The sequence below is a fragment of the Centroberyx affinis genome, unplaced genomic scaffold, assembly GCF_046629955.1.
Source record: "Centroberyx affinis isolate AG114_WGS23_722 - 3 ecotype Tasmania unplaced genomic scaffold, CSIRO-AGI_Caff_v1 ptg000171l_1, whole genome shotgun sequence".
NCBI classification, from domain to species: Eukaryota; Metazoa; Chordata; class Actinopteri; order Beryciformes; family Berycidae; genus Centroberyx; species Centroberyx affinis.
The window spans coordinates 679,718-704,907 of record NW_027278868.1 but is presented as its reverse complement, the minus strand read 5'-3'; the positions used below and the strand labels follow the sequence as shown (position 1 = coordinate 704,907).

The 25,190-nt window shown below is 43.6% G+C and overlaps 2 protein-coding genes across 3 annotated transcripts; one reads left to right on the top strand and one right to left on the bottom strand.

Moving 5' to 3' along the window:
- Window positions 1–621: 621 nt before the first annotated feature.
- Window positions 622–3,060, bottom strand: gpatch11 (G patch domain containing 11). 2 transcript variants are annotated; one of them, XM_071534971.1, is made up of 8 exons: window positions 2,925–3,060; window positions 2,407–2,633; window positions 2,282–2,323; window positions 2,059–2,179; window positions 1,867–1,957; window positions 1,469–1,600; window positions 1,116–1,197; window positions 622–1,036 (listed from the first exon to the last, which is right to left on the bottom strand). In XM_071534971.1, exons 1-8 carry the CDS (start codon window positions 2,972–2,974, stop codon window positions 981–983), a joined length of 801 nt encoding a protein of 266 aa, XP_071391072.1. In that variant the 5' UTR covers window positions 2,975–3,060; the 3' UTR covers window positions 622–980. The 2 variants fall into 2 exon arrangements, with proteins under 2 accessions (XP_071391072.1, XP_071391080.1); XM_071534979.1 differs by lacking the exon at window positions 2,282–2,323 and having other exon boundaries at window positions 2,059–2,175; window positions 2,403–2,633.
- A 234-nt stretch (window positions 3,061–3,294) lies between these two features.
- On the top strand, window positions 3,295–24,964 carry heatr5b (HEAT repeat containing 5B). The gene is made up of 36 exons (XM_071534673.1): window positions 3,295–3,345; window positions 3,900–4,105; window positions 4,197–4,408; window positions 5,545–5,653; window positions 5,833–5,982; window positions 6,977–7,148; window positions 7,270–7,427; window positions 7,525–7,774; window positions 9,528–9,683; window positions 10,119–10,369; window positions 10,548–10,659; window positions 10,768–10,920; window positions 11,013–11,112; window positions 11,359–11,468; window positions 11,561–11,724; window positions 11,815–11,990; window positions 12,194–12,299; window positions 12,396–12,586; window positions 12,988–13,147; window positions 13,485–13,674; window positions 13,897–14,066; window positions 14,219–14,362; window positions 14,436–14,640; window positions 14,915–15,169; window positions 16,282–16,463; window positions 16,681–16,749; window positions 17,838–18,017; window positions 18,128–18,368; window positions 19,210–19,446; window positions 20,136–20,263; window positions 20,694–20,832; window positions 21,083–21,355; window positions 21,851–22,072; window positions 22,346–22,497; window positions 22,644–22,857; window positions 23,537–24,964. Exons 2-36 carry the CDS (start codon window positions 3,980–3,982, stop codon window positions 23,842–23,844), a joined length of 6,165 nt encoding a protein of 2,054 aa, XP_071390774.1. The 5' UTR covers window positions 3,295–3,345; window positions 3,900–3,979; the 3' UTR covers window positions 23,845–24,964.
- The last annotated feature ends 226 nt before the right edge of the window (window positions 24,965–25,190 follow it).

Here is a 25,190-nt window from a genome sequence, read left to right as displayed (position 1 = left end):
GTTATCGTTTGGCATTCTGTGTGAATAAATAGTTTTGTTGATGCTTGTATTTTCACACTTTGTTAAACATGTGCTTGTCAGGCATTTTTGTTTGGAAACAATCTATTAAAACATCAATTTCATGTCTGCTGTGAAGTATCTCCTCTTAATTTCCAACAGCAGCTGTGCAAGTAGCTCTGTTGCACTTTTGTTAATGTTTTGTTACGTCCGACCCAAAGCACTTGAATAGCCAACATGTATTTACGACTTCTAATCTCTGAAGTAGGAGCTTTCAACGAGCACGAGGGCAGCAATGATGCATTCATTTACGGATATCCTCAACTTGGTATAGTAGGAAAGTCTTAACTCGTAATTCAGAAATTAAAGGGGGAGGGAGAAAGGAAACAAGGCCATAACACACATTATAAAAACTACTGTTCTAATACTGTAGTAAATTTTAGAAGAATACTGTACAAAAATTCTAGCAAAACTTTTAAATAACATGCAGCTAGGTCAAACAATTACAGCACAGAAATCCTATAAGACCATGGGAAAGGGAATCTACCATGATTTCCCGATCAAACATAAGAAATTACATAAACCACAAGGTTTCACGTATTTACACAAGGTAGCAAAGGGTAGAAAACTTAAAACATTTAATGAAAACACATGTATGGAACTGTTCCTAATCACATCTCAGCAAAAGGGGAGCCAAAACTCTTTTATCTTGTCAAAATTATAAATAATACAAGGTATACAAACTTTTCTCAGCATTCTGTACACAAAGAAAAATGAAAGGTCATCCCAAAAATAGCTGGAAGAAAATGTCCTTGCAGAGATGATAGAGAGCAGATTCAAATGGGGAAACCAAAAAAATCTTTCTCCAAACAGACTGATCTAGACACTGGATTACTGTATGGACAACGCTACTTATTGGAGGTCGAACACTTCTAACTGCCCTTCCACTGACAGGAAGCTGCACACACACTCTTATATCAAGTTCAATCGTGGTCTGCTGCTGTATCCCCAGGACAGTTAGAACACAAATCCTCTTCGTCTGTGAAAAGCAGAAAAATCGACATCAGCGCGGCAATAGAAACAGCAATAAAACCACAGCGTTTTGTCATCACTCTTACCATTATACGTGGTCCCACACCATATGCAGTAAAAATGGACTCCTCTTAGATAGGATGTCAAAATTTGCAGCTTGTCAAGGGACTGTAAAAGAAAATGAAGCACATATCACATATCTATTCATTATATTATTGCTCTGAATGAACTGTCACCCACTCGTACTGTATGCATTGCTGCCTGTATGCAGAGTGATTTGAATGTTTATTATATGTCTGACTGTCCCTTGTGTTGTCTCTGCACCAAAATGACAAAGACAAATTCCTGTGCATTTATTGCACAACAGTGGTTCTGATTCATATCATATGAAGATAACACATTAGATCACATCAGAAAACAATGTTAGTTGAATACTAACAGTTAATTCCACGATCTCCTCCTCCTCCTCCTCCTCCTCCTCCTCCTCCTCCTCTTGCTTCTCCTCGGCATTGTCTTCCTCATCAGCCTCAGCTTTGGGCCAATACCAGTCTTCTCTTGGGACAGTGATGCGCTGAAATGAAAAGGGAATTCAGCCAAAGGATTCACAGTAAACGCCAATGCTATCTCAATGGATTGTCAAAATAAAGGTAACACCAGCAAGGTAAGGTAATACCAAACAATTCTCTCTGTGATATTGTTTCTGTAGTGATGTAGATCAAGTTCAAACCAAAAGTCCGCCCCACACACAGTCATGTCTGCACCAGTTCACCGTGTTTACTGCACTCTGGTACAGAACTACCAGAATAGCTATAGCTATATCTTGAAAGTTTTTCCAACCTTCTGACTGTCCAGCTGCTCACAGGCCCGCTGACTCCTCCCCAGATCTCCTTCAATCTTTCGCTCCTCTCGCTCAGTCCTTACCCTCACCCTGGGATGGGAAAAAAGCATAAGCTCATGCTCAAACATAGCACACACACAGACTGTATAATACATGTACTATAGCAGGGTAAAATCAGCTGCAGACTTCACCTAAAATCCTCCATAGATTTTGTCTCATTCTGCTGTTTGGCCCGCACTTTCTGACGATAATGTTCAAGTTCCTCCTCGGCTTTTCTCTTCTTGACCTCTTCCAGTCCAATGCCACCTCTGTCTAAGGAATCACATGCAGATTATTATATAAACATGATAATCAATTAAGTGACTTGCGTGTTTTCAAAGGTAAACACTGTGGATTTAAAAGTTCAGGGCCTACCCGTTTTGATATTTAGCGGAATTGGATCGACTCTCCCTGCTCCTGAGAAGGTAAGAGAGATGAACATTAATATGCACAACAAATGCAAGAGCAGCTGATAGATTTGATCACTTGAGGAAACTTGCCCTCCTTCCCAAGGCCTTGTCCTGCTTTGTAACCCATTTTCTGCAGAAGCGCAAATCCCTTGTTCTGGTTACTGATTGAGCTATGCAGAGCTGCTTCTCTGCTCTCCTTTTCCTGCTCTTTGAAGGTCTTCTGACGGTTCTGGATGTTTTTCTCATGTTGTTGTGCCTCCCTCTTCATTGCTGTTTTTACCCGCTTTGCCATGGGTACACCAGGCTTCACATCTTGTCTGACAGAGAGAAGAATAAAGTTGTCAATGGGGGAACAGGTAACAATGGCAAATAAACCTGTTAGTTACATATCTCATCAATGTTTTTAGGTTAGAGAGCTCAGCTACCACTTCTAGATCTTCATAACTGACAGAAAACTCTAATGTAACTTATATGCCTCAATGAGCTAACATAATAAGCTTAATAGGACTGAAACCATAGCGCAGTATAACATAGCATAGCAACATAACATATCACAATTTCAACTCCCAGGAATTTCAATACAAATCCAAGTTAAACAAACCGCTTACATTTTGCTGAGAAATGCGTCAGACATATAGTCCTCTTCATCGTCAGACATGTTGCCCACGTATAACTGAAATATTGTAGAAAATAACAACTCGAGTCCTCAATTAATACTCCGGTTTTGCATTTGCTTTGCTTCCACTGATGTTTGGGTCGTTCAACAATACCTTCCGAGTAGCTCCAAGCTATGCAATAGGTGCATAGTTCCTGGGCTTTTGACGATAACATATATAAATTATTTCAGAACAAACAATTGCATATTACCGCAGACAAATAATTGGAATATGCAATACAAAAGATATCACGCTACATTTTCCGTAAATAATTTAATAATCTATTTATTTGTTTCCCATCGGACATATTTTAATGCGACACCTCCAATACTCAATGATACGTCGTCATTCATCCTGGGTTAGCGAAAGACAGGTAGGATGTTCAAATTACATATATCCCAAACTCCAGGTGGCTATTGTTTCTGAGCAGTTTTTTCAGCAGCTAAATGTTTTAAAAATGTTTGCTAGATGATGTTGAATGCGGACGAGAGTCTGTGGAGCGGTAGCCAGAGTTTAGCTTGTTGCTCGTAGAAACTAGCTAACGTCAGGTTGCTAACCAGCTCGCCTATCAACCGCACCAACACAGCTGGAGGCAGGCAGCTGTCAACACAGTACATCGGACGTTAACGATACCCAGTTTTGATATTTTAGTTTTTAGCAGATACACTGCGACCATTAAACATACATTTAAAGGCTATCACAACAATGACAGCTCAGTTCTAGTGGGCCCATCCACTGTACAGCTTCCACAAACCTGACTAGTGAGTGACAGACTGTAAATGTAAGTGTAAAAAAGCCTCAGACCTTTGGCAGCTAAACTAGCTAAAGCTATTTTCCTGTTTTCTAGGTGATAATCTGATTGCAAGAAAGTGCTGATTTAAGAGGAACATTTACTGACAAGACATGCCCCCTGATATCACATTACAGAGGCGAGGTTGTATCATCATACGGCAGTGACAGAAGATCCCTGACTCTCTATAGCTGTTGGTTGTTGCTGGGTCCTCACCATGGAGCTGGCTCATAGTCTGCTGCTCAACGAGGATGCCTTGGCCCAGATCACTGAGGCAAAGAGGCCCGTCTTCATCTTCGAATGGCTCCGCTTCTTGGATAAAGTCCTTGTGGCAGCAAATAAGGTGACTGTTCAGATTTGGACATTGTGTGCTAAGTAGGTGTTCAATGTTTATGCTACACAGTTTATAACTTAGTTTTGTGTTTGAATGGAAGGTGGATGTGAAGGAGAAGCAGAAGAAGCTGGTGGAGCAGTTGACAGGACTGATCAGCAGTGCTCCTGGACCCCCAACAAGAAAACTGCTGGCCAAAAACCTTGCTACCCTCTACAGCATCGGTGACACCTTCACAGTCTTCCAGACTTTGGATAAGTGCAATGACATCATCAAAAGCAAGGATGACACACCTGCATACTTGCCAACAAAACTGTGAGCTCCCATTTATCACATCCATGTGTATTTTCATAGGCTAGTAGCTCTAATTTCAGGTTGATGTTCTGTATAGCTTGTATATTATAATATACACTACATTTAAGATCATACACATTTGCGTTATGTTATAAGCTGCTCAACATGGCTGTCAGAGTTTTGGGTATATATGCCCATCCTCAAGGGTATTAGTAGTAAAGCCAAATGTTAATCTGCAGAATGTCATTTTGTGTTTAAAAAGGGGGATTAAGTGTGTGTGAGCAGATTATGTGTGGTGTTTCTTGCTGGCACTAATGGACACTAGCAGTGGATGAGACCACATCAGTTATGACCTGCAGTGTTTTGGTATACACGATAATGTGCTGTAAGCCCTGGACTTGAATTTAGTGCATGATGGAGATTATTATCGCTGTTGTTACTGTACGTATCATTAAAAAATAAGTATTTTACAGTCAAAATAAAACCAAAGCATATTGAACGCTACAAGACACTTGGTGAAAACCGCCAGCACTGAACAATTTGCAAAGCTGCAGCCTCTGTAACAGTTTATGTTTGTTTATCATTCGTCTTTCGGGCTTCATTTTTGGACTAAGTAGCACATGAATGCAATACTGGCATTAGCAGCCGACTTCTCAGAAGTCCCAGATGTTGCACCTTCCCACCAGCATGTGAATGCATTGCAATAGTTATGGCTAAAAATAGTAATTGTCCAATGGTGGAAATCCCAGATCCTGATCATCCTTCTTGCTAACAAACCAACAAACCTCACAGGTGGAAGTAATAAAAATAATTGAAAGAAGCATCGTGAAAGAAATGGTAGAATTAAATAAACAAAAGCACAACAACTCATGAGAAACATTACATAAAAGCCAGTCTAAACATTAAATACTGAGAGTTCCCACTTCTCAAGGGAGACTTGAGTGCCATGACTGATTGGCTGACAATAAATGGAAGAAGAGTTATGGCAGTTCTATGTTATGAGGTTAAAAAAAAATGTTTTAATCCTCATCAGAATATTGCTTCTCTATTACTGATAAAAACATTATGCGTATCAGAAATTGAATTTTTTTTTTTTTTTTTGAAAATCCTCTATGATTTCCACCTTTATTCTAACACCGATAACTCTTTTCTTGCAGTGCTGCAGTTGCATGTGTTGGGGCTTTTTATGAGAAGATGGGCAGGATGCTGGGAAGCTCCTTCCCAGATACCATTAACAATCTTTTGAAGGCATTAAAGAGTGCAGAGGTATGTTTAAGAATCAAACATTGAGCTGTCAATTAGGAGGAATGTATAGGTTACACAGTGGATACTGGAACATAGGAACAGGAATGGATAGCTAGAAAGATTTATGATTCAGCAACTCCTTCTTTGACATATATGTCAATCCTCCTAATTCCCCCTTTCCTTTTGCTTTGTTGATGTAGTCCCAGGGCAGAGGGGAGATCCTCCTCAGTCTGCAGAAGGTGCTCAGCGGACTGGGTGGGGCTGCAGCTTCATGTCACAGGGATATCTACAAGAACGCCCGCTCCCTGCTCACAGACAGATCCATGGCAGTGCGCTGCGCAGTAGCAAAGGTTGGTTACAGAGAAAGTCTAATGGGACTGTTCAAGAATTAGATGTTAGATGTGCAGGGTGTGGTCAAACTAAATGTGACATTAATATAAAGTCCCGCCCCAGTGAAGGGTTCGAAAGGTGGGGTTGTTTCTTGGTATGGAATCAATCCAGTGGCCTTTAGGGGAGTAATGTTCAGTGCTCAGTTCAGTGTTCAAACTTTCTCTCAAGCAGTTTTGTGGAATATTGCAGAAGCTAATCCAGCAAAAATGTACCCTGTTCTTATGCCATTCAGTTTAATTAAGGTGCTGGTAAAATAATATAAACAACAGCCTAATATAACATTTTCTAGAAAATACAATTATCTGGTCAAACATAGTAATTTGCCTCTCTAGAATAATTTGGAACCCATTTTTGGATTTTTTGGAAAGATTTGGAGTGATCACACTTCATCCCATGATCCATGTTCAACAGTGTCTTCCAGGATAACAGTTCCTTATCACCAAGGCTGGAATGGTCACTCACTGTTCTGACAACAACATTTGTCATTTATCATTTGTTGAGCCTTTATTGGAGATTCTGCACCAGACCTGAGATTGCATTTCCCACTGCTTTCATAAAGATGGAGGGACCAGATGATTAGTTGGGATCATTGTGTTAGTAATGATTAGCCTTGACTTTGCCCTTAAGCCATGCTAGAATAAGCACGGTCCACCATAACAGACTTTTTGCTCTTATGTCGTTTATATTGACCTAGCCCTGTAAAAAATGTGTTGAGTTGTGCAAATGTTCTTCTCTATTGTGAAAGACAACTTCCTGTTTATAGATCACATCATTGATAATATGGCTTTAGTGGGGCAGAATATTGTAAGGGTAGGTATAAACAGTGTATTAATATATTACTGTATGCATAATCAATTTTTAAGATGTATGTGTGAAATGTTTCAGACTTTCTTTTGCATGTATAATGTAAATGTTACTAATCGGTTGCCATCTTTATTCTTCCTGCCTGAGCAGTGCCTGCTGGAGCTGCAGAATGAGGCAGTATTCATGTGGACCACAGAACTAGAAAACGTGGCCACGCTGTGCTTCAAAGCCCTGGAAGGCTCCAACTATGGGGTTCGGGTAGCAGTATCCAAACTGTTGGGGACAGTCATGGCCACTGCCCTGATGCCCAAACAAGCAGCCGGTGAGGGTCTCTTAAGTCGCACAGTTTATGTGCAAACTTGATCTACTGTGTTGCTTCAACTCATGTTAAGTAGACGAGCTCACCACTCTCGTAGCTAATGGTCCCGATCCTCTGTCCTTAGTGATGCGTCAGAACGTGAAGCGGGCCACCCTAGAGGAGGTGCTGGAACTAATGGCCACTGGCTTCCTGCGTGGTGGATCTGGCTTCCTGAAGAGCGGGGGCGAGATGCTTAAGGGGGGTGGCTCTGTCAGCAGGGAGGTGCGGGTGGGCATCACGCAGGTGAGGCAAATTCACCCTCAGTCAAACATAACAAGAATCTGAGGCAGCGTTGTCTGATTCAGTAACTCCATTTGCACTCCTTATTCATCTTCCCCAGGCCTATGTTGTGTTTGTGACTACGCTTGGTGGTCAGTGGCTGGAGCGCAACTTTGCCACTTTCCTGTCCCACGTTTTGGACCTAGTGTCTCACCCACGGGCCACACAGACGCATGTAGAGGCTGTGTACTCGCGGCGCTGTGTCTCCTTCATGCTACGCGCCACCCTGGGCGGCTTGCTGGGAGAGAAAGCGCAGATTGCAGCGGGCAAGGAAATCTGCCAGGCTATCAGCAAACAGATGAGGGCTGTGGGTAAGGAGGATGGGGGGGAAATATCACGGTTCAGAGCATTACAGAGTAAGTACTCATCCATTATTACATTTTTTCCTTTTTAAATCACCATTCTAATACTTTTTCTGATTTTTGCATGGTTTGCTTGTGCTGTGTGTGCAGATGGCTTTTCTTGCTTTCCCTGCTTTTTTGCTCGCTTTTGCTCCTTTTTGATCACCCCCCTCTTTTCTTCAACTGTTTTACAGCAGGTGCTATAACATTATCCATTGCCAAGTCAACATTTAAGTTACACATGCTTGCATAGTATACATGGCTATTTGCCTGTTTATTCACATTCTATTAACGCATTACAAACCCTAAGCGGCAGATAACATAAGCCTCACTGACTGTTAACATATGGCTTACACAAGCAGAAAAGCTGCATGTGCCACTAAATCAACTGACACTCAGTAGATGCAAGCCATTTTTGCCCCTCAGCAGCAATACATAATATTTGCAAGTACTGATGTTTTATCCATCATTTAGTTTTATTGATTTTAGTTCCTCCAAATGATGTCATGTTTTCCCCCAGTACATCACATCAATCATTTTTAGAATGACCTTTGTCTCCTTTCAAAAACGATGATTCTTACTCTGTGATTTGCTTTGAAACCTTTGAAACCTTTGCTGTGGAAAACCATGTCATAACACTTCTTATGTTGTACTTCTCGATGTTAGAACAGCATTTGAAAAAGATGTTGGTGTCCCTGCCTCAAAACTCGGTCCTGGGCTCTTTACTGTTCTCTCTATACTTGCTGCTTGTAGCTTTTCAGACCTACTGAATCTGTGGAACCACTTGAAATGATAATGAAATCTGTATGCTAAATATAATTGGGAATAATACTTCCTGGAACCATGATGGAAGTGGGACTTCTCTGCTCTGTGTGCCGTCCTGTAATCTTTGATCTCTAGAACCGCAACCCTGCGGAACAACATGACTGCCGCAGTTAGAGAAACGGTTACCATATTACTTTTAAAGTCATTTCATTTACCTTTTCCTTAAGCGCGATCTCTCTTTCCTTTCTTGCATTTTACTCTTGCCTCGTTTTTTTCTGAGATTTACTGCCACATTCTAAGATAAAACCTAACAGTTGCCTCCTTTAGAGCTTTGAGGATTCCAATTCATGAATATTGACTTGTAGTGAGGTTTGACAGTCATTTATTTGAATTGGGGTTACATTGAAAAAAATGAAATGAAAATGAAAAACATTTTTCTATTTGTCACTTTTATCTTCCAATACAGCCATTAATTCATAGAGATATAAAAACAACATTTTGCACTTTTGTTTTGTGGAGAAAAAAAATCCTCAGAGTTCTGTGTAAGTGGCAGATAGTAGTGTGATTTCTAGTTCTGTAGGTGCAGGGCTTTGCAGATTGATAATGTGTAACAACAGCACATGGATGCTAAGGTGGCCAGCCAGTTGGGTTATTACGCCTCTTTTATGCAATAGTTTCAGAGGATTACGGTTAACTTTTGAAATATGACACTGTATTATATTTGAGAAAATTCACAATCTTAGTTGTGATTCAGTGCAGGCCACCTTATCCAACCATGCTGTGTGTGATTATTAGCATATTATTATTATCACAGAGTTTAGTTATGTGTAATCACTTGTCAACACTTTGCTGCATTTGTTGACAAGGTTTTGGATCTTGTTCAACTTGACAATTTTTATGTTTTCTGCTGACAAATCCTTCTTGTCTCCTTCTCTTCTACTACTACTCGTGTGTTCAGAGGCCGTAGTGAATGACATCAGCGGAGAGAACAAGGCAGGGGCAGCGGATGTCTCTGCCAGTCAGCATGTTATGGTGTGCGCCCTCAAAGAGCTGGGCAGTCTGGTTCACAGTCTGAGTGCCACAGCCTCACCGCTCATCCAGGAGCCTTCCATAGGTGAGGCACACACAATATCATATGGGATATCATATTTTTGTTTTCATACCCTAAAGTTTCAGTAAACATAATTCGGTTTACCTGGAGCCTAATAATCCATCAATAATCAGAATAATGCCCTAATCAAAATAACAATGCCTCATCTAACCACCTCAAATGGAATAGACTAGCCTATTCCGAATGTAACTTTGTTTGGTATGAAAGAGTTGGTATAAACATTTGATTTGCTATGTAAACGGTTAAACCGACTTCTTTCTTTGGTTGGAATACATAATATTCTTTCCATGTGTGTTCGCCCACTTTGAGTAAGTGATGTCAACGGGTTTCCAGGAGAGTCTAAAACAATATTCTCAACATTCAGTCTAAATGTAAACACATACCTTCTTTCTTTTTGAATTCCACTGCCTAAACCGTATCCTACGTCCTCTTCCCCAGGACTTCTGGAAACCGTGACCTCGGTGCTGCTCCACCCGAGCATGGCGGCCCGTTTGGCCGCTGCGTGGTGCCTGCGTTGCGTTGCCGTGGCGCTGCCCTATCAGTTGACCCCACTGCTGGACCGCTGTGCCGAGCGCATCAACAACCTTAAGAGTTCCCCCGAGGCTGTGAGCGGCTACAGCTTCGCCATGGCTGCCCTACTGGGAGGCGTACACCAGTGCCCACTGGGTATCCCCCACACCAAGGGCAAGGTCTGTAGCCTCAGAATGTAATGATACCCAGGCTGTTCATTTGATATTGCTCTAGTTGGTGTTCATTCTCCTGTATACTCAAATAGGTATTTTTTTCCTCTTCGGGTAGCCCTACCAGTCTTGGTCATTCCCCTGGTTAGTTTTAATGATTGAGTTCTATGTGGTTCCTTCCCTGTAGCTGGTGGTGAGTATAGCTGAGGACCTCCTGCGGACAGCCGCTCAGAACAGTCGACTGTCCCTGCAGCGCACACAGGCAGGGTGGCTGCTGCTGGGGGCCCTCATGACCCTGGGTGAGTCTCCCTGACATTGTTTATCCCTTGGCCTTGATTTGTCAGTAATACCATCAAACATTCACCACCAACATGACCACCACTTTGTGCCTTCTTTTGTGTGCCCAGGTCCCTCCCTGGTGCGCTATCACCTTCCCAAGATGCTGCTGCTGTGGAGGAATGTGTTCCCTCGCTCCCAGAAGGAGCTGGAGGCGGAAAAGGCCAGAGGAGACTCCTTCACCTGGCAGGTCACCCTGGAGGGCCGAGCCGGGGCGCTGTGTGGTAAACAAACACACCATCCTGCATATCTGCACATGCTCTGTAATGTCATGGTACACATTTCTGACCAGCATTCCTCTTCCTCCCTTCTGTAGCCATGCGTAGTTTTGTGGCCCATTGTCCAGAACTGCTTACAGAAGATGTGATCCGTAGGTTGATGACTCCCATCGAATGTGCCATGACCATGATGTCTCAGTGAGTATGAGGGTGTTTTTTATTTAGTGGACGTTAATTTCTACTTGCTGAAGTTCTTGAGATAATAATGTACAGTACAGGGTTTGTGTACAGGATTTTTGAACACACAAATCCCATTAATTTCTAATGGGAGATAACTATTTTTCCTTCAGAATTTTGTGTTTTTGTGGTGTCCTGATTACATTTCAGATATAGTAATAAAGAAGTTATGGATATATCATTTTTTGTGTTTCCTCCTTTTGTCAGTGTCCCTGCCATCATCAAGGTCCATGGTGCTCATCTGAAGGCCAGTGCAGCTATGGTGAGGCTGAGGTTGTACGACATCCTGGCCCTTTTGCCTCCCAAGACATATGAAGGTAATACAGTCGTTTCTGCAGTCCGTGCTCTTCTCAGAACGTTGTTAACACCCACGGAAGGTGTTTTTAAACCCTGTAATCTTCTTGTGTAGGCAGCTTCAATGCCCTCCTGAGGGAGCTGGTGGCCGAGTTCACTTTGACTGACAACTCGGCCAACACCACCACCTCCTTGCTGCGTTCCCTCTGTCACTATGATGACAGTGTGCTCATGGGCTCCTGGCTACAGGAGACTGACCACAAGTCCATAGAGGATCAGGTAACATAAAATCATCTGAAGAATCCAAATATACTATACATATAATACTATACTATACAATATAATATTGTTATGATGGTTCCTATCTAGCTGCAACCCAACAGTGCATCTGGCAGTGGAGCTCTGGAACATGATCCCTCCTCCATCTACCTGCGAGTCCCCGTAGGCGAGGCCATCCCCGGGCCTCTCCCTTTGGGCGTGTCTGTCATCGACGCCTCAGTGGCCCTATTCGGTGTGGTCTTCCCCCATGTCTCCTTCAAACACAGGTGAATGTGCTATTTAATCCTAATGCTGTAGAAAGTTGCTGTAGGATATTTTTGATATTTGCCACACATCAACAACTGCGTTTGTTCTTTATTGTTTTGGTCTGTATTTATGTCCATTTTTGCTCAGCAAATCTCTTTGTGTCAAGCCTGTTTCTTAAAAGCACTTTTGAAATAAATTTGACCCGACTTTGTATGTGATTCAGGCTGCAGATGCTGGACCACTTTGCAGAGTGCATAAAGCAGGCAAAGGGAGTTCGCCAGCAGGCAGTCCAATTGAACATCTTCACTGCAGTGCTTAGTGCCCTCAAGGTGAGAAAAACCTGTTTCATATCCTCCTCTGAGTCTCTAGACAGAAATGCACAGTGAGCAATAATGTCTCTCTTCTTCCTTCTCTCCTAATCAAAGGGCCTGGCAGAGAACAAGAGCACTCTGGGTCCTGAGGAGGTGCGTAAGTCTGCCCTGGCCCTGGTGATGGGAGCCCTGGACAATCCCAACCCCATCCTGCGCTGTGCTGCTGGAGAGGCCCTGGGCAGGATGGCTCAGGTGGTTGGAGAGGCCACCTTCATCGCCAGGATGGCACAGTACAGCTTTGACAAGTAAGCAAGTCGTCACATCCTGTAGTATATAAATGTATTTTCTAGAATTTATCTTTTTTAACCCTAATGCTTTATTTATCCAGGATGTTTCTGTTGAGATCACGATTCTCTTTCACAAGGGAGACCTGGTCAAAAGAGCAGCCACATATTTAGTTACAGACAGAAAAACAATTGAAACATTACATAATAGGTCATAGATAATTTCAGAAATAGGGGAACAGTTTTAAAACAATCAACTTAATCACAACATTTCCAATTTCCAATAGATTCAGTCTTCCACTGTCCTCATAATAAATATTCCTCATATTAAATAGTCCTCATATTAAACTCACTAAATCTGTCTCTAAAATGTCTCTTTAACCTTGACTTTCATCACATCCCCTCTCCTCCTCTGTCTTCAGGCTGAAGTCAGCCCGTGATGTGGTGTCAAGGACGGGCCATTCTCTGGCTCTAGGCTGTCTGCATCGTTATGTTGGAGGAATTGGCTCAGGCCAACACTTGAAGACCAGCGTCAGCATCCTGTTAGCTCTGGCCCAGGATGGATCCTCCCACGAAGTCCAGGTAAGTGGAATTACTCAGAAAGAATGGTGTAAAATTCACCCATAGCTGAATTGGTTGTGGGTGTGTTGGGAGAGAAATGAAAGAAAGGTATGAAGGTTTGAATTGTCTTCTATTTTTGTCTTTTCTGTTGTCTCCTTTGTTTGAATGTATTTCCGTTTTCTTGGGCCTACCTATGTTGTTTGTCTATTGTGTTTCATTGTGAAAATGAAATGAAAACAAAAAATCACAACCAGCTTTGTTTTTGTTGCATGTGATCTACACAGCTTTGCCTCATTAAATGTATCTCTCATGCTTTAGACGATACTAATTCAGACTTTCTCCATCCCTTTTTTGCCAGACGTGGGCCCTGCACTCTCTGGCTCTAATCGTGGACTCCAGTGGTCCCATGTACAGAGGCTACGTAGAACCCACCCTGTCCCTGGTGCTCACCCTGCTCCTCACTGTGCCCCCCTCCCACACAGAGGTGCACCAGTGTTTGGGCCGCTGCCTGGGAGCCCTCATCACCACCGTGGGACCAGAACTACAGGGTAACAAAATCACAAAGTTCCTTGCATCACTGCGACTGTACCAGTTGGCTGTATAGATATTTTGCTAAGACCTGTAAATGTAATATGCCCTTCCCCTCCCAGCAGGTGTCAGTGTAATCCATTTATATCCACCGTCAAGACTTGGAGACATAAATCCTCTGACTGCTGAAAATGCTATCTCTTTTTGTCTCTCTGCCTAATCTCTGTCGGTGTGTTTGCCAGGGAACGGTGCCACTATCTCTACCATCCGCTCGTCATGCCTGGTTGGTTGCGCCATCATGCAGGACCACTCCGACTCCCTGGTGCAGGCAGCTGCCATCTCCTGTCTGCAACAGCTGCACATGTTCGCTCCCCGCCATGTCAACCTGTCCAGCTTGGTGCCTTGTCTCTGTGTAAGACGCCTCAGTAATCATGGTTATCAATGCTTATGGATGTTGTGATATACATGAGTGGCTGACAAAGTGCGTGCAGCAGCATTTCAGGCTACACATATTTGTGGTCTGTCATGATCTTTTAAGAGTTGTTGTGCTGTGGATCCCTCCAGGTGCACCTGTGCAGCTCTCACCTGTTGCTGCGTCGTGCCGCTGTGGCCTGTCTGAGGCAGCTTGCCCAGAGAGAGGCTGCTGAGGTGTGCGAGTACGCCATGAGCCTGGCGAAGAGGGCTGGAGACAGCAAGGACAACACCGCTATCAGTGAGTATAAGCTGACAAGGACGTTCTCTGTATAGTCACGACTTCTAAACGGAACAATGTGACAGTGACTCTGTTGATTTTGTCCCTGGTCCAGATCTGAACATCACAGAGACGGGTCTAGAGGGGGTTCTGTTTGGCATGCTGGATCGGGAGACAGACAGGAAGCTGTGTTCTGACATCCATGACACACTGGGCCACATGCTCTCCTCTCTTGCTGTGGAAAAGCTCTCGCACTGGCTGAAACTCTGCAAGGATGTCCTGGCAGCCACTACAGGTGACTCTGCAACACGATACAATGTGTGAAAGATACAACTGTGGGAAAGATAGCACATTCCCAATTGAACATCATTCACATTATCTGTCCAGCCTGTGTAGTAATGCAGATGCAAAGGCCGGCACGGACGGTGAGGTGCAAAACATTTTACACTTTGGACTTGAGCTGTGATACTGATACTACCCCAGCATTACTACATACACATTTTGTGTTCTTGCGCCCTCACAATCTTTTAAATCCTTGTATAATGAACTTGCCAACCTACTCTTTGCAGAAGTTGGAGGAGCTGTCACGTTTGAGGTGGGGAAGGACGAGGAAGACTCTGAGAAGAAAGACGAGATGGACGATGACATCATGTTTACAGCTCTGGGCGAAGATGACAAGTCCAAGCCCTCTGTGGCACCGCGCTGGGTGACGCGGGTGTTTGCTGCCGACTGCTTGTGCCGCATCATCTTGTTGTGTGAGAACGTAGACAAAGCACACTTTGACCTGGCTGCTGCCCGCTCTACAAAAGCCAAGAACCCCAAAGGTACCACTCACCACATACTGCCAAACAGAGCGGCTTAGATTTCACTTGAGGATTTGTGATTGATTCAGGCCATCAGGGATCTCTTGTCAGCACTGGCTTCTTTTCTTTTTGATTGTGCATTCACACGAGCACTGAGAGCTGAGCGTGTTTTTAGCCCTCAACACAATCAAATTTAAAAATATTTAAACATTTACAAAATGCTGTGCTTCAAATGGATTTTCTGAAGTCATGTAGCAACAATACAATCGCTTACATATGCGGAAAGTGCTGCTAACCAACAAAAACAGATATTTGGTTGGCACAGGCTGCTGATGATGCTGGAAAAGTGAATTAAAAATTTATTTCACTTAGTTCAGAGTTTTTGTATGAGTTTGTATGTCTTATGTCAGCTGTTGAAGTGTGCTTTTATGTAACGATGGAACAAAGCTAGAGATGAGTAAGCAAAGGACGGAGGGATTTTTCACTGTGACAGATAGAGGAGCCCAGTGTTTATATAAGCTTCTCTTAAAGAAGGAAATGTTCTACTGGCCGGACAGTCTGAGCACAAAGTAGTGATTAGGCATCAGTCTTCAGTCCTGGTAGCAGCTAAGCCAAATTTAGTGACAGGGGTTGAGTGGATGGTTGGTCTGCATGCTGATGCATCCACCTAATCCCTTGAAAGGTGCACTTCAGCTAAAACTCAATTAAATCTAAGCCTCAGGGTTGATGTTTGGTTTCTTTTGAGTCACTGCAAGTATACACTGAAACTCTAAACCGTGACGGGGCGGCCATACTGATCCGTTGTGTCTGTCTGTATACGTTATTTTCAATTCATTTTTAATGAGAGGTGACGTGTCCATCGCCGTCAGATTAGCATCCGTTTTGACGGACAGAAGGTTTAACCAAGTTGCCAGTCAATTAGAATTGAAGAAGCGTTCCTAGTTTTTTTCGGGAGGGGGGGGGGGTGGTGGTGAACACCGAGAGCCTCGGAGGAAGGCTGTAATTAATGAAAATCTATTTGCTTTCTGACAGATCAGTGTGGCCGCACCTGAAGTCCCCTTCCTTCTGGTCAGTGCATATCTCTGTTTCTCACATAATCCCTACTGGCTTCCTTCCCATCTCTGTCTGTCCAGGTGACCTGTTGGTGCTCCATTTGTCTGACCTGATCCGCATGGCCTTCATGGCAGCCACAGACCACAGTAACCAGTTGAGGATGGCTGGCCTGCAGGCCCTGGAGGACATCATTAAGAAGTTTGCCTCCGTGCCAGAGCCTGAGTTCCCCGGGCATGTTATCTTGGAACAATACCAGGCCAATGTGAGTCTGTCACAAACCTATCAAATTGCATCATGACACAAAAGTCCAAGATCAATAGTGACATGGCGTCTAAAAAATTTAAAGAAGTAGACTATTTATTCATTGGACAAATGACTATCAGTCGCGAAAAAAAAAATATAGCAATTTTGAGCCCTATTGCAGTGTTTATTAAATAAATAGACATTCATTTTGTGCTGGTAATCATGTATGCATGTAGGTTGGAGCTGCCCTCAGACCAGCTTTTTCACCTGATACACCGTCTGACATAACAGCTAAGGCATGCCAGGTAAGACATCCTGATTTGTTCACAAAGTTTTAGTAAAATGTTTTTCTGTACCAACTAAATTGGAATCAGCTGCCCTTGTTTGTACTGTAATGTTCATACCATGGACTCAATAGCTTTGTTTTAGGTGTGCTCTGTTAGTACTCTGTAGAGGTGCTATTTCAGTAGCACCCAGCTCTGTTTGTTTGTACCATAACACTCATACTACTAAAGAGCCCTATGTAGCATTGCTACTGTGAAGGCAGCTAATTGCCTCTGCATAGTGAGTCATCTTCCCCTTAGAACCCAGCAGTGTTGAATCTCTGACTTAATGCTCTTTGACTTATGTGGAAGATGAATGACAGGGGGAAACAACAAATATGGCTGTCGGCAACATTTTTAAAAACACTTCTCTCTTTGACATCCCTCTCTGTCTCTGGCTGAGCATTTTCATTACCAGCTGAGGTTATCTCAGTTCTATCTAAACGGGGAGAAGCTTGATCCCTGTTTTTTTTTTTCTCTTCTCTGCTGTAAGAATGACTCATTCTCTTTAGTAAAGAGAAGCCCTTATATCCCTGAGTGGCAATTTGCTTTATATCTGGGGGTTGATAAAAGCTAACATACATCAGTACAACAGGATTAAATAGCCTACCTACCTACAGAACTACAAGGTCACGTATCCCTCTGAAAAGTGTAAATAAACAAGGGGCCAGTCAATACACAAACAGGTAGCCTTCTCAAGGTTTATTGTTAAGGGCATTGCATCAGTGTGTACACATTTGTAACTCCCTTTTAAAAACGCTCCATCAGATCCCTGCCCTTGGCCAGTGAGATTTATGCCCACCCTAATACAGGTTCTCCTCGGAAGGAGGTAATCTTGTAAATGACTGCAGCCGTAAGATGTCAGTCCTTTTTAATAATAGCTGTTCTTTGACCCCCCCTTTGATGGCATTTATGATGGCTAATCAACCTTGAGCATTCTATTATGTCACGATGATTTTTAGTTTCTTTCAAGAGATGTAAGACATGTAATAGTACTGAAAGGCTGTGGGTGCTGTAAATCATCAGTTAGTATTGCCATCTCCCACCCTGACCCATTTGTGTGACTACAGGTGTGTAGTACGTGGATTGGCAGCGGCGTAGTCAGTGACCTCAATGACCTGCGGAGAGTCCACAACCTGCTGGTGTCCTCTCTGGACAAGGTGCAGGCTGGGAAGGGCTCCTCCAGCCAGCTGTACAGTGAGAGTGCCACCACTATGGAGAAACTGGCTGTACTCAAGGCATGGGCTGAGGTGAGAACGAAGACCCTGTTGGCTCCTGCCTAGGATACTGTCCCATATCTACAATAGTGCAAACGATGTATAGAATAAAGCCGACTACAGACGCTGGCTTTCTCTCTCAGGTGTATGTGGTGGCTATGAAGATCAAGAAAGAGGCAGAGTCTAAGCCGGCCAAACCGGTGCGGAGTGCAGAGGATGACGAAGATGAGGAGGATCTGGGAGCAGATGTGCTTCCGCCTGACAGCCTCATCACCCTGGTGCAGCCAGAGCTGCCGTCCCTCAGCCGCCTGTGGCTGGCCATGCTCCGAGACTACGCTCTGCTCACTCTACCTGCTGAGTTCTCCAGTCAGCTGCCCCCTGACGGTACAACACCGATTCCATGTCATCCCAAACACTGAACACTGATTTTAGAACTCCCACTCATTTCTAATGAGAGGTTACTGTCTTCCTACCTTTTCCCTGTTTTATTTGTGTTCTTGATCACATCCCTGCATATACATGATATAATGTAGTCTCACAATGTTGCGAACAGAACATGGGGATGTAGCCCACTTCAAGCACTAGTTTTGGAGTTCTCTGCTCTAGTTTTTGGCCCTAGAATTTTTGTTGCCAATGGTTTCTCCTGAGAGCTACTCCAGACATAAAAAAAAAAGCTTTGATCAATGCGATTTGGACCAGTAGTTTTTGAGAAAATGTCAACAAAAACAAGACCTTCCTGTCCTTGGAGTACTGTCTTACAGCCCATCTTTCAGATCGGATCAGTTATTCCAGCACATTGCCGAACGTGTCCTGGGGAACTTATTGTCAAATTTGAAAGTTTCATGTTTATTTTACTTCACTTCATATCTAGAAGATGTATGTAACAAAACATCAGATGGGTTGTATTGTTTTTAAGAAATAATTAACAAGTTAGAGTTTACCACAGCACAACTCTGCCCACTCAATAGTCTCACACTTTGGTGAATGCTTCTCCTCCCACCTTGGTTTGAAAATCAAGAAATTGAGAAAACTGAACTTAGCTGATAGATACAAAATTTACAGATGGCCTGAAAGTTTTATTTTTTTTATTTACCATGTAAGAGAATGTGTTCAGAACACAGTGAGTCTACATTAGTGGATGTGCTGCATTTGTACAAAATGTAATATACATTTGCAAGTCATTTGCTCTTCAAGTCGTTTCCCACTCTTGTGTGTCTGTGTTCAGGTGGGGCATTCTATACCCCAGAGACCATCGACACAGCACGGCTCCACTACCGCAGCTCCTGGGCCCCCGTCCTGCACGCTGTGGCCCTGTGGCTGCGCAGCACTGGGTTCGGAGCAGGCGAGGAGTCTGAAGAGCCCCCTTCTGCTCCCTCCAGGGCGCCTGGCCTCCCCCAGGGAGCCTCCTCCACCTCCAAGAGTTTTGAAGAGCTGGTCAAAGACAGGATGCATCTAATGTTGGGTAAAGAGACGCACATTACCTATGGTTTAGAATATTATGTTGCTCTGTTTTTGTCTTTTCACTATCTGCAGGGTGTGTTCAAACTATTTGCCTTTTTTTTGTTGAAACAAATGTGCTAACGCTTTCTAGGTGCTGAGATGGATGGGTGGGGTGGAGCTGTAAGTGATTGGAGTAAGCAAAGCTATGCTGACTGTAAAAACTCCACCTGTTGACACCAAAGTGCTGTGGTGGCACAGTGTTATAACTAAGAGAATCACTGAACAACATATTTAATGCATGTGTTGACTTAGCCACTACAGTTCGAAAATCACTGTGCTACCTCCTGGTATGTGAATGTAGTACTCACCACTTCTTGTGTATTTTGTTTGACCATAGCGAAGAGAAGACCGCCTGCTCTGGCTCTGGTGATGAAGAGCCTATTAACTGCCTATGTAGCTTCAAACCGCACATCCTCTTTGTTGTGATTGGTCAGCTCATAAAAAATGCAGCCCATGCACTCCTCTAAAAAATTAAACTTTTCTCAACTTTAGAAACCGCTCCGCTCTGCCTAAAAAGGAGCAAGATGGAATGAAGCGACTGCTTTCCATTCACATCGCAGCCACTCCCCATGGTGAAAAGGCAGTGTCAGTTTGAAAAAAGCAGAATAGTGGTAACACGCCCTAAGTGCATTTTTGTGTTCTGTCTCCCAGGTGTCAGCATTGAGTTTCTGTGCTTCCCTCGGCCCGAGGAGCCCATTGAACATGTGATGTCCTGCCTGCAGGCCTTGTGCACTCTGCTGGACTCTCCTTGTGCTAAGATCCATATCGCAGAGGACCAGGTAAAGGCACAAATCAGAAAGTAGAGAAGTTACAGATATAAGGAAGAAAGACTGGCATATGAGTTTTATAAGTTCAAGCTTCAGAGGAAGGCTGATTGTTATGCAGCATGTTCTGGAGAGAGGGTGGGAACAAGTGCGCTATAGCTGCATCAGTAATGTGTATGATTTTGCAAAGGTTATGCCGCTTGTCTCCATCTCTCCGTTTACATTTTCCCCTTTACTCCTCTCATGAACTCTTGGTCGTCTGTGTGGGCTTGTTGGCAGTAGGCCAGAACAGATGAGTATTATGGAGTGTAGGGCATTAAATGGATTTGACCTGTAGAAGCTTAATGGATTCACACTATGAATGTCAAGGCAGAGAGAGAGAGAGACCGTTCACACTCCTAGTGTTTCAGAGTGGTGTTATTGAATATTGTTCTTTGTGCCGTAGCTGTTGGCCGTGGAGCTGCTGAATGTGCTCCACAGGCTGCTGTTGACCCGAGACCCACCGGCTGTACAGCTCCAGGTCACTGCTGTAGTACAGGAGACCATCAAGGCCGCTCTGGACCATCTGCGGCAGCAGAGGACCAGTCAGGGTCAGGAACTAACACATCTCACATACTCAGCCTTGTTTTACATTACATGACACACTGAAACATTGTTATACTCTCAAAACACACACTCACATAGTGACTCACATGTTTTGCTATATCTGGAAGATGACTAAGCAAACTAGTGTTCAATATGCACATATATACAGTACATGCATATAGTTGAGTTGTTGCAGTTATATGGTTATCACCATTGATCTAGGTTGCTAAACTATGTTATTCCCCTTAGGCAAAGAGGAAGGAGGAGAGAAGGACTCTCAGTCCACCCTAGGGGAGGGAGGAGACACAGGGGAACTCCTGCCAGGCAAGTCCCTGGTGTTTGCGGCCATGGAGCTGCTGGTGTTCATCCTGGTACGCCACCTGCCGCAACTCAATACACGGGTCAAGGAGTCGCCCAGCCATGCGCCACTCAGGCCCCAGCGTCTACCCGAAGAGAGCGCCCGCCTGGTGGCAAACACAGTCTCCATCCTGGCAGAGCTGCCCTCGCTCTGCTCCCCAGCTGGTGAGGCCTACACCAAACTGCAGCTACACACACACCCCTTGCAAAATGGGAAACATGGGCATACACAAAAGCAAAGTCCCTTTTCATACAGTCCGTACAAGCACAGCACACATTGATACTAAGACTCTGACCCAATCCTGACTCTGATCCTTTCTATAGTAATTAGCCTGCCATGCTGTTCTGTTTTGTGCATGCTAATGAGAAATTCAACCCTTAATCTCACTGACAAAGCTGGCCCTGCTTTGGTTTACTAGAATTTTAACAACAAAGTCAAACTGCAAATGCAGTTTGACTCTATATCCTCTTTATCCATCTCTTTTTTTTAATGGTTTCTGTCTAGGCATAGATGTGCCTTTCAGCGCTCAGATGGTATTATAAATTGCTATATCCATTTGTGAGAGATTAGGAATAAGGATGAATATTATTAGCATAGCAATGTGGTGTTCGCTGCGAAATGGTAACCCAGTTTTCTCATGTTTCTTTTTGCCTTTACAGGAAGTATGACCATCCTACCTACTGTGCTGTTCCTAATCACCGGGGTACTGAGGGAAACAGCGGTTAAGACCGCCGACTCTGTGCCTCTGCCCGTGTCAGCCGCCCTGCAGGGCATCAAGACCATCATCACCTCCCCGCTGGCCAGGGTGGAGAGCACTCAGGCACAGTGGACTGGCCTGGTGAGGAGCAGCCTGGCCTCGGTGCTGGAGGACTCACAGCCAGGTGAGCAAATGCACTCATATTTCATACATGATTAGTACTTACTTTGGGCAGCGGAGTGGCATATTGGGTAAGTAGAGCACCCTTGAACTAGTGAACCTGGTTTCGAGCCCCTGGTTTAAAGCCCCTACCAGCAGGAGTGCTGTTCTCTATCTGACCCTGACCTCTGACCTCCCTGTGGAGGGGGCAAGTGAAAAGAGAATAAAGTATCACATAAGTATTCATTACTAGTATTAAAAATTGACAATGCGTTTGCTTGTTTGTATATTTCTTTAGATGAGTCCAGGCCTGACATGGATGAGGTCAGTATGTTGACAGCCATCACGCTCTTCCTGCTATCTGGCAGCAACGAGGTTGTAGGAGTAACCGTCCTGCAGAAGGGCTGCATGGACCGCTTCCGAAATGGCCTCAACTCAAGTGATCCCTGGGTGGGTGCCTATACAGACACAGATGAAGCATGACAACTTCACCCCAGACATATTTTACTCACCTGACAAAAAATAGTCCATTAGACATTGTAGAAGTGTGTGGCCAAGGTGGTTAAGTGACAGAGTTTATTGTTTTTTTGCCACAGGTTCAGGCCCGGTGTTACCAGTTGCTGTTGTCAGTGTTTCAGCACTCCAGCCGTGCGCTGTCTACTCCCTACATCCACGCTCTGGCTCCGCTCATGGTGGAGAAGCTAAAGGCAGTGGAGCGGAGCCGGCCAGGGACTGCTGCTGAGCTGCAGGCTGTGCAGGAGGGCATCAGGGTTCTGGAGAACCTGGTGGGGATGGGTGAAGAGCAGAACCGTAAGTACAGCTTCACTAAGTATTTAACTCTGTTTATGCTATATTAAACTGTGGTATTTGTAGTTGAGGCACATTTTGTGTTTAAGCAGCTTCTGGAATCACTTATCTGTAAGCTTTATATCAAACATGTCTGATTTGTGAACCATTTGTTGTTCTGGGCCACATATTGGTGGTATTAATTTTCAGATGCAAGCCTGAGCTTTATTCATGGACTAATAATTAGGCTGTTAAGCAGTCTGTTGTGCTTGGAGATCTGATGAGTTCCTTTTTCCCTCTTTCTCCTACCTTGCCTGAATGTATCCAAAATTGGTTATCTATCTGCCTTTTCAAGGAACTTTGTATATATACTCAAACACATGTATATAGAGGAATCATTTTTGAGATGTTTATGTCAGAACTGTCCTGTCAAATATTTGTGTGGTTTTGTTGTTCTTTTTCTCCTTTTCTGAGGTACATTCATAACATGGTGTATGGGTGCTTTGCTAACAACTGGCTCTTTTCAATTGGTGCCTAGTGTAACTTTGCTGGGAGCACTGGGTTGTATTTGTGGCCTCAAGGTTCATCTGTGTTCAGTACAGTTGAACTCGCCCGACCCTTTCAGCTTTACTGAACTTTTAATTAGCATCGCTGTTTTAATCATCTCTCTTATTTGTTCTGATTCCTCTGATGTGTTCAATAGGGGTGCAGCTGCTGGCTGTTCTTGTACCAACTCTGATCTCCTACCTTTTGGATGAAAATGCCATCTCCTCTGCGCCCCAAGTCTCCAAAGGCCTGCATGATTTTGCCCTTCAGAACTTAATGCGGATTGGCCCCCTCTATCCAGCTGCCTTCAAGACTGTAATTGGAGCAGCACCTGAGCTTAAAACCCGCCTGGAATCTGCCATTCGGGCCAACCAGGCCAGCAGCAAAGCCAAAGCTGCAGCCAGGCAAGCTCAGCCCGCTGTGCAAGCTGCACCAACCATCAAACTCAAGACGAGCTTCTTCTAAACGCTCCAGAAATGTACACACACTCAACCTAATTCAATGTTGTTTTTTTGGTTTAAAAGAATACCTTAGGTCATGTCTATATCAGCTACAGTCTCTTAAATGTATTTATTTATTCTACAACTCATCTTTGTTTTGGATGGATGAGTACTCTGTTTCCTTGAAGTCAAGGAGACAATTATGTAAATATCATCAAAGGGTCTTTGAATGTTCACTTAAAAAAATCTTCTGTAGGAAATTTTGATGTCATTGTTTGAATGTAATTTCAACTTGATGCACATATGTAAAGGGACACAATCTAATGGTTTTTTCAGGATTTGTTTGTCTTTTTTCCTGATCCTTTCTTTTTTGTCTTCTCATCATTCCTCACTCTCCAATTTTTGATGTACAGTGTACCATTCTTCTCTATGATTTTGCATAACCATAAGAATCGCAAACCACTTGAGTCTTTTTTTTTTTCTTCTTTCGACATTCAATCATGCATGTCTTTTTTTAATGGAGCTTGTTTCCTGGATGAGCAGGCCTTAGGGTCTGCTTTCAGAGAATTGCTTTAGTTGATTGATGCTGCTGCTGTTTTTCTTTTGAGATGGCTTGTTGTTAAGGTATGTTCTAGACCAGAGGTTCTCAGTTGGGACCTGCCAGGTGTCGTGAGAAAATTTTGGGGGGTTGTGAGATGATTTTTAGGATAAGCAGAAACTGTACATCTTGTCCATTTTCTTATGCTTGTTCTCTAATTTTTGCTTGTTTCACGAACCAAAAAGGTTGAGAACCACTGTTCTAGACAAACCTTTGATCTTCATGAGTGCAGAATGAGATTGTATTAAATTCTCTGAATATTAAATGTATCAAGCTTTCAAATTGTTTTTATTGAGAAATTGTCATAATTCTCCTTGAAAAAGCAAGGAATCGTCTGCTGTTAAAAATCTGAGTACTAAATCTCATGCTTATGTTGCTTATAGTTATTTTTTGAGGCTCTTATCCATAACTGTGCATCTGTAACAGCTACATGAACAGCAGTAAGTGATCATCACCTGCAATGATATGATGACACATCTGCTCAGATGGCCCTATGTAATATTCCACTCCTTTAGGCTTTTTGAGATTTGTCAATAAAGTTGCTTTAACCTCAGTGTGCTATTCCCTTTCTCTGCCGGCCTAATGGTCCAGCAAGATGCCTGTCTTGTGGCTCTGTATTTGCCCGCACCGTTTTAGCGAAAGACTGTACGGAGCCTGGGAGATGACGAACGATATGGGATCCGGGACAGCATACGCAAGTGGAGTTTCCTTTCTGGTAGAAACGGCAAGGGGAGTCTCTCCCTCCGGAGAGCCGTGGTGACACAAATCGAGCG

Bases quoted from the DNA above. Each gene is read 5' to 3' on its own strand.
- gpatch11 (XM_071534971.1), bottom strand. From the start codon at position 2,974: ATGTCTGACGATGAAGAGGACTATATGTCTGACGCATTTCTCAGCAAA. The intron at 2,324-2,406 runs GCAAGTTTCCTC...TTACCTTCTCAG, and splicing joins ACAAGGCCTTGGGAAGGAGG to GAGCAGGGAGAGTCGATCCA. The intron at 1,601-1,866 runs GTTGGAAAAACT...TTTTCATTTCAG, and splicing joins AGCAGCTGGACAGTCAGAAG to CGCATCACTGTCCCAAGAGA.
- heatr5b (XM_071534673.1), top strand. From the start codon at position 3,980: ATGGAGCTGGCTCATAGTCTGCTGCTCAACGAGGATGCCTTGGCCCAG. The intron at 7,149-7,269 runs GTGAGGGTCTCT...CTCTGTCCTTAG, and splicing joins GATGCCCAAACAAGCAGCCG to TGATGCGTCAGAACGTGAAG. The intron at 11,991-12,193 runs GTGAATGTGCTA...TATGTGATTCAG, and splicing joins CATGTCTCCTTCAAACACAG to GCTGCAGATGCTGGACCACT.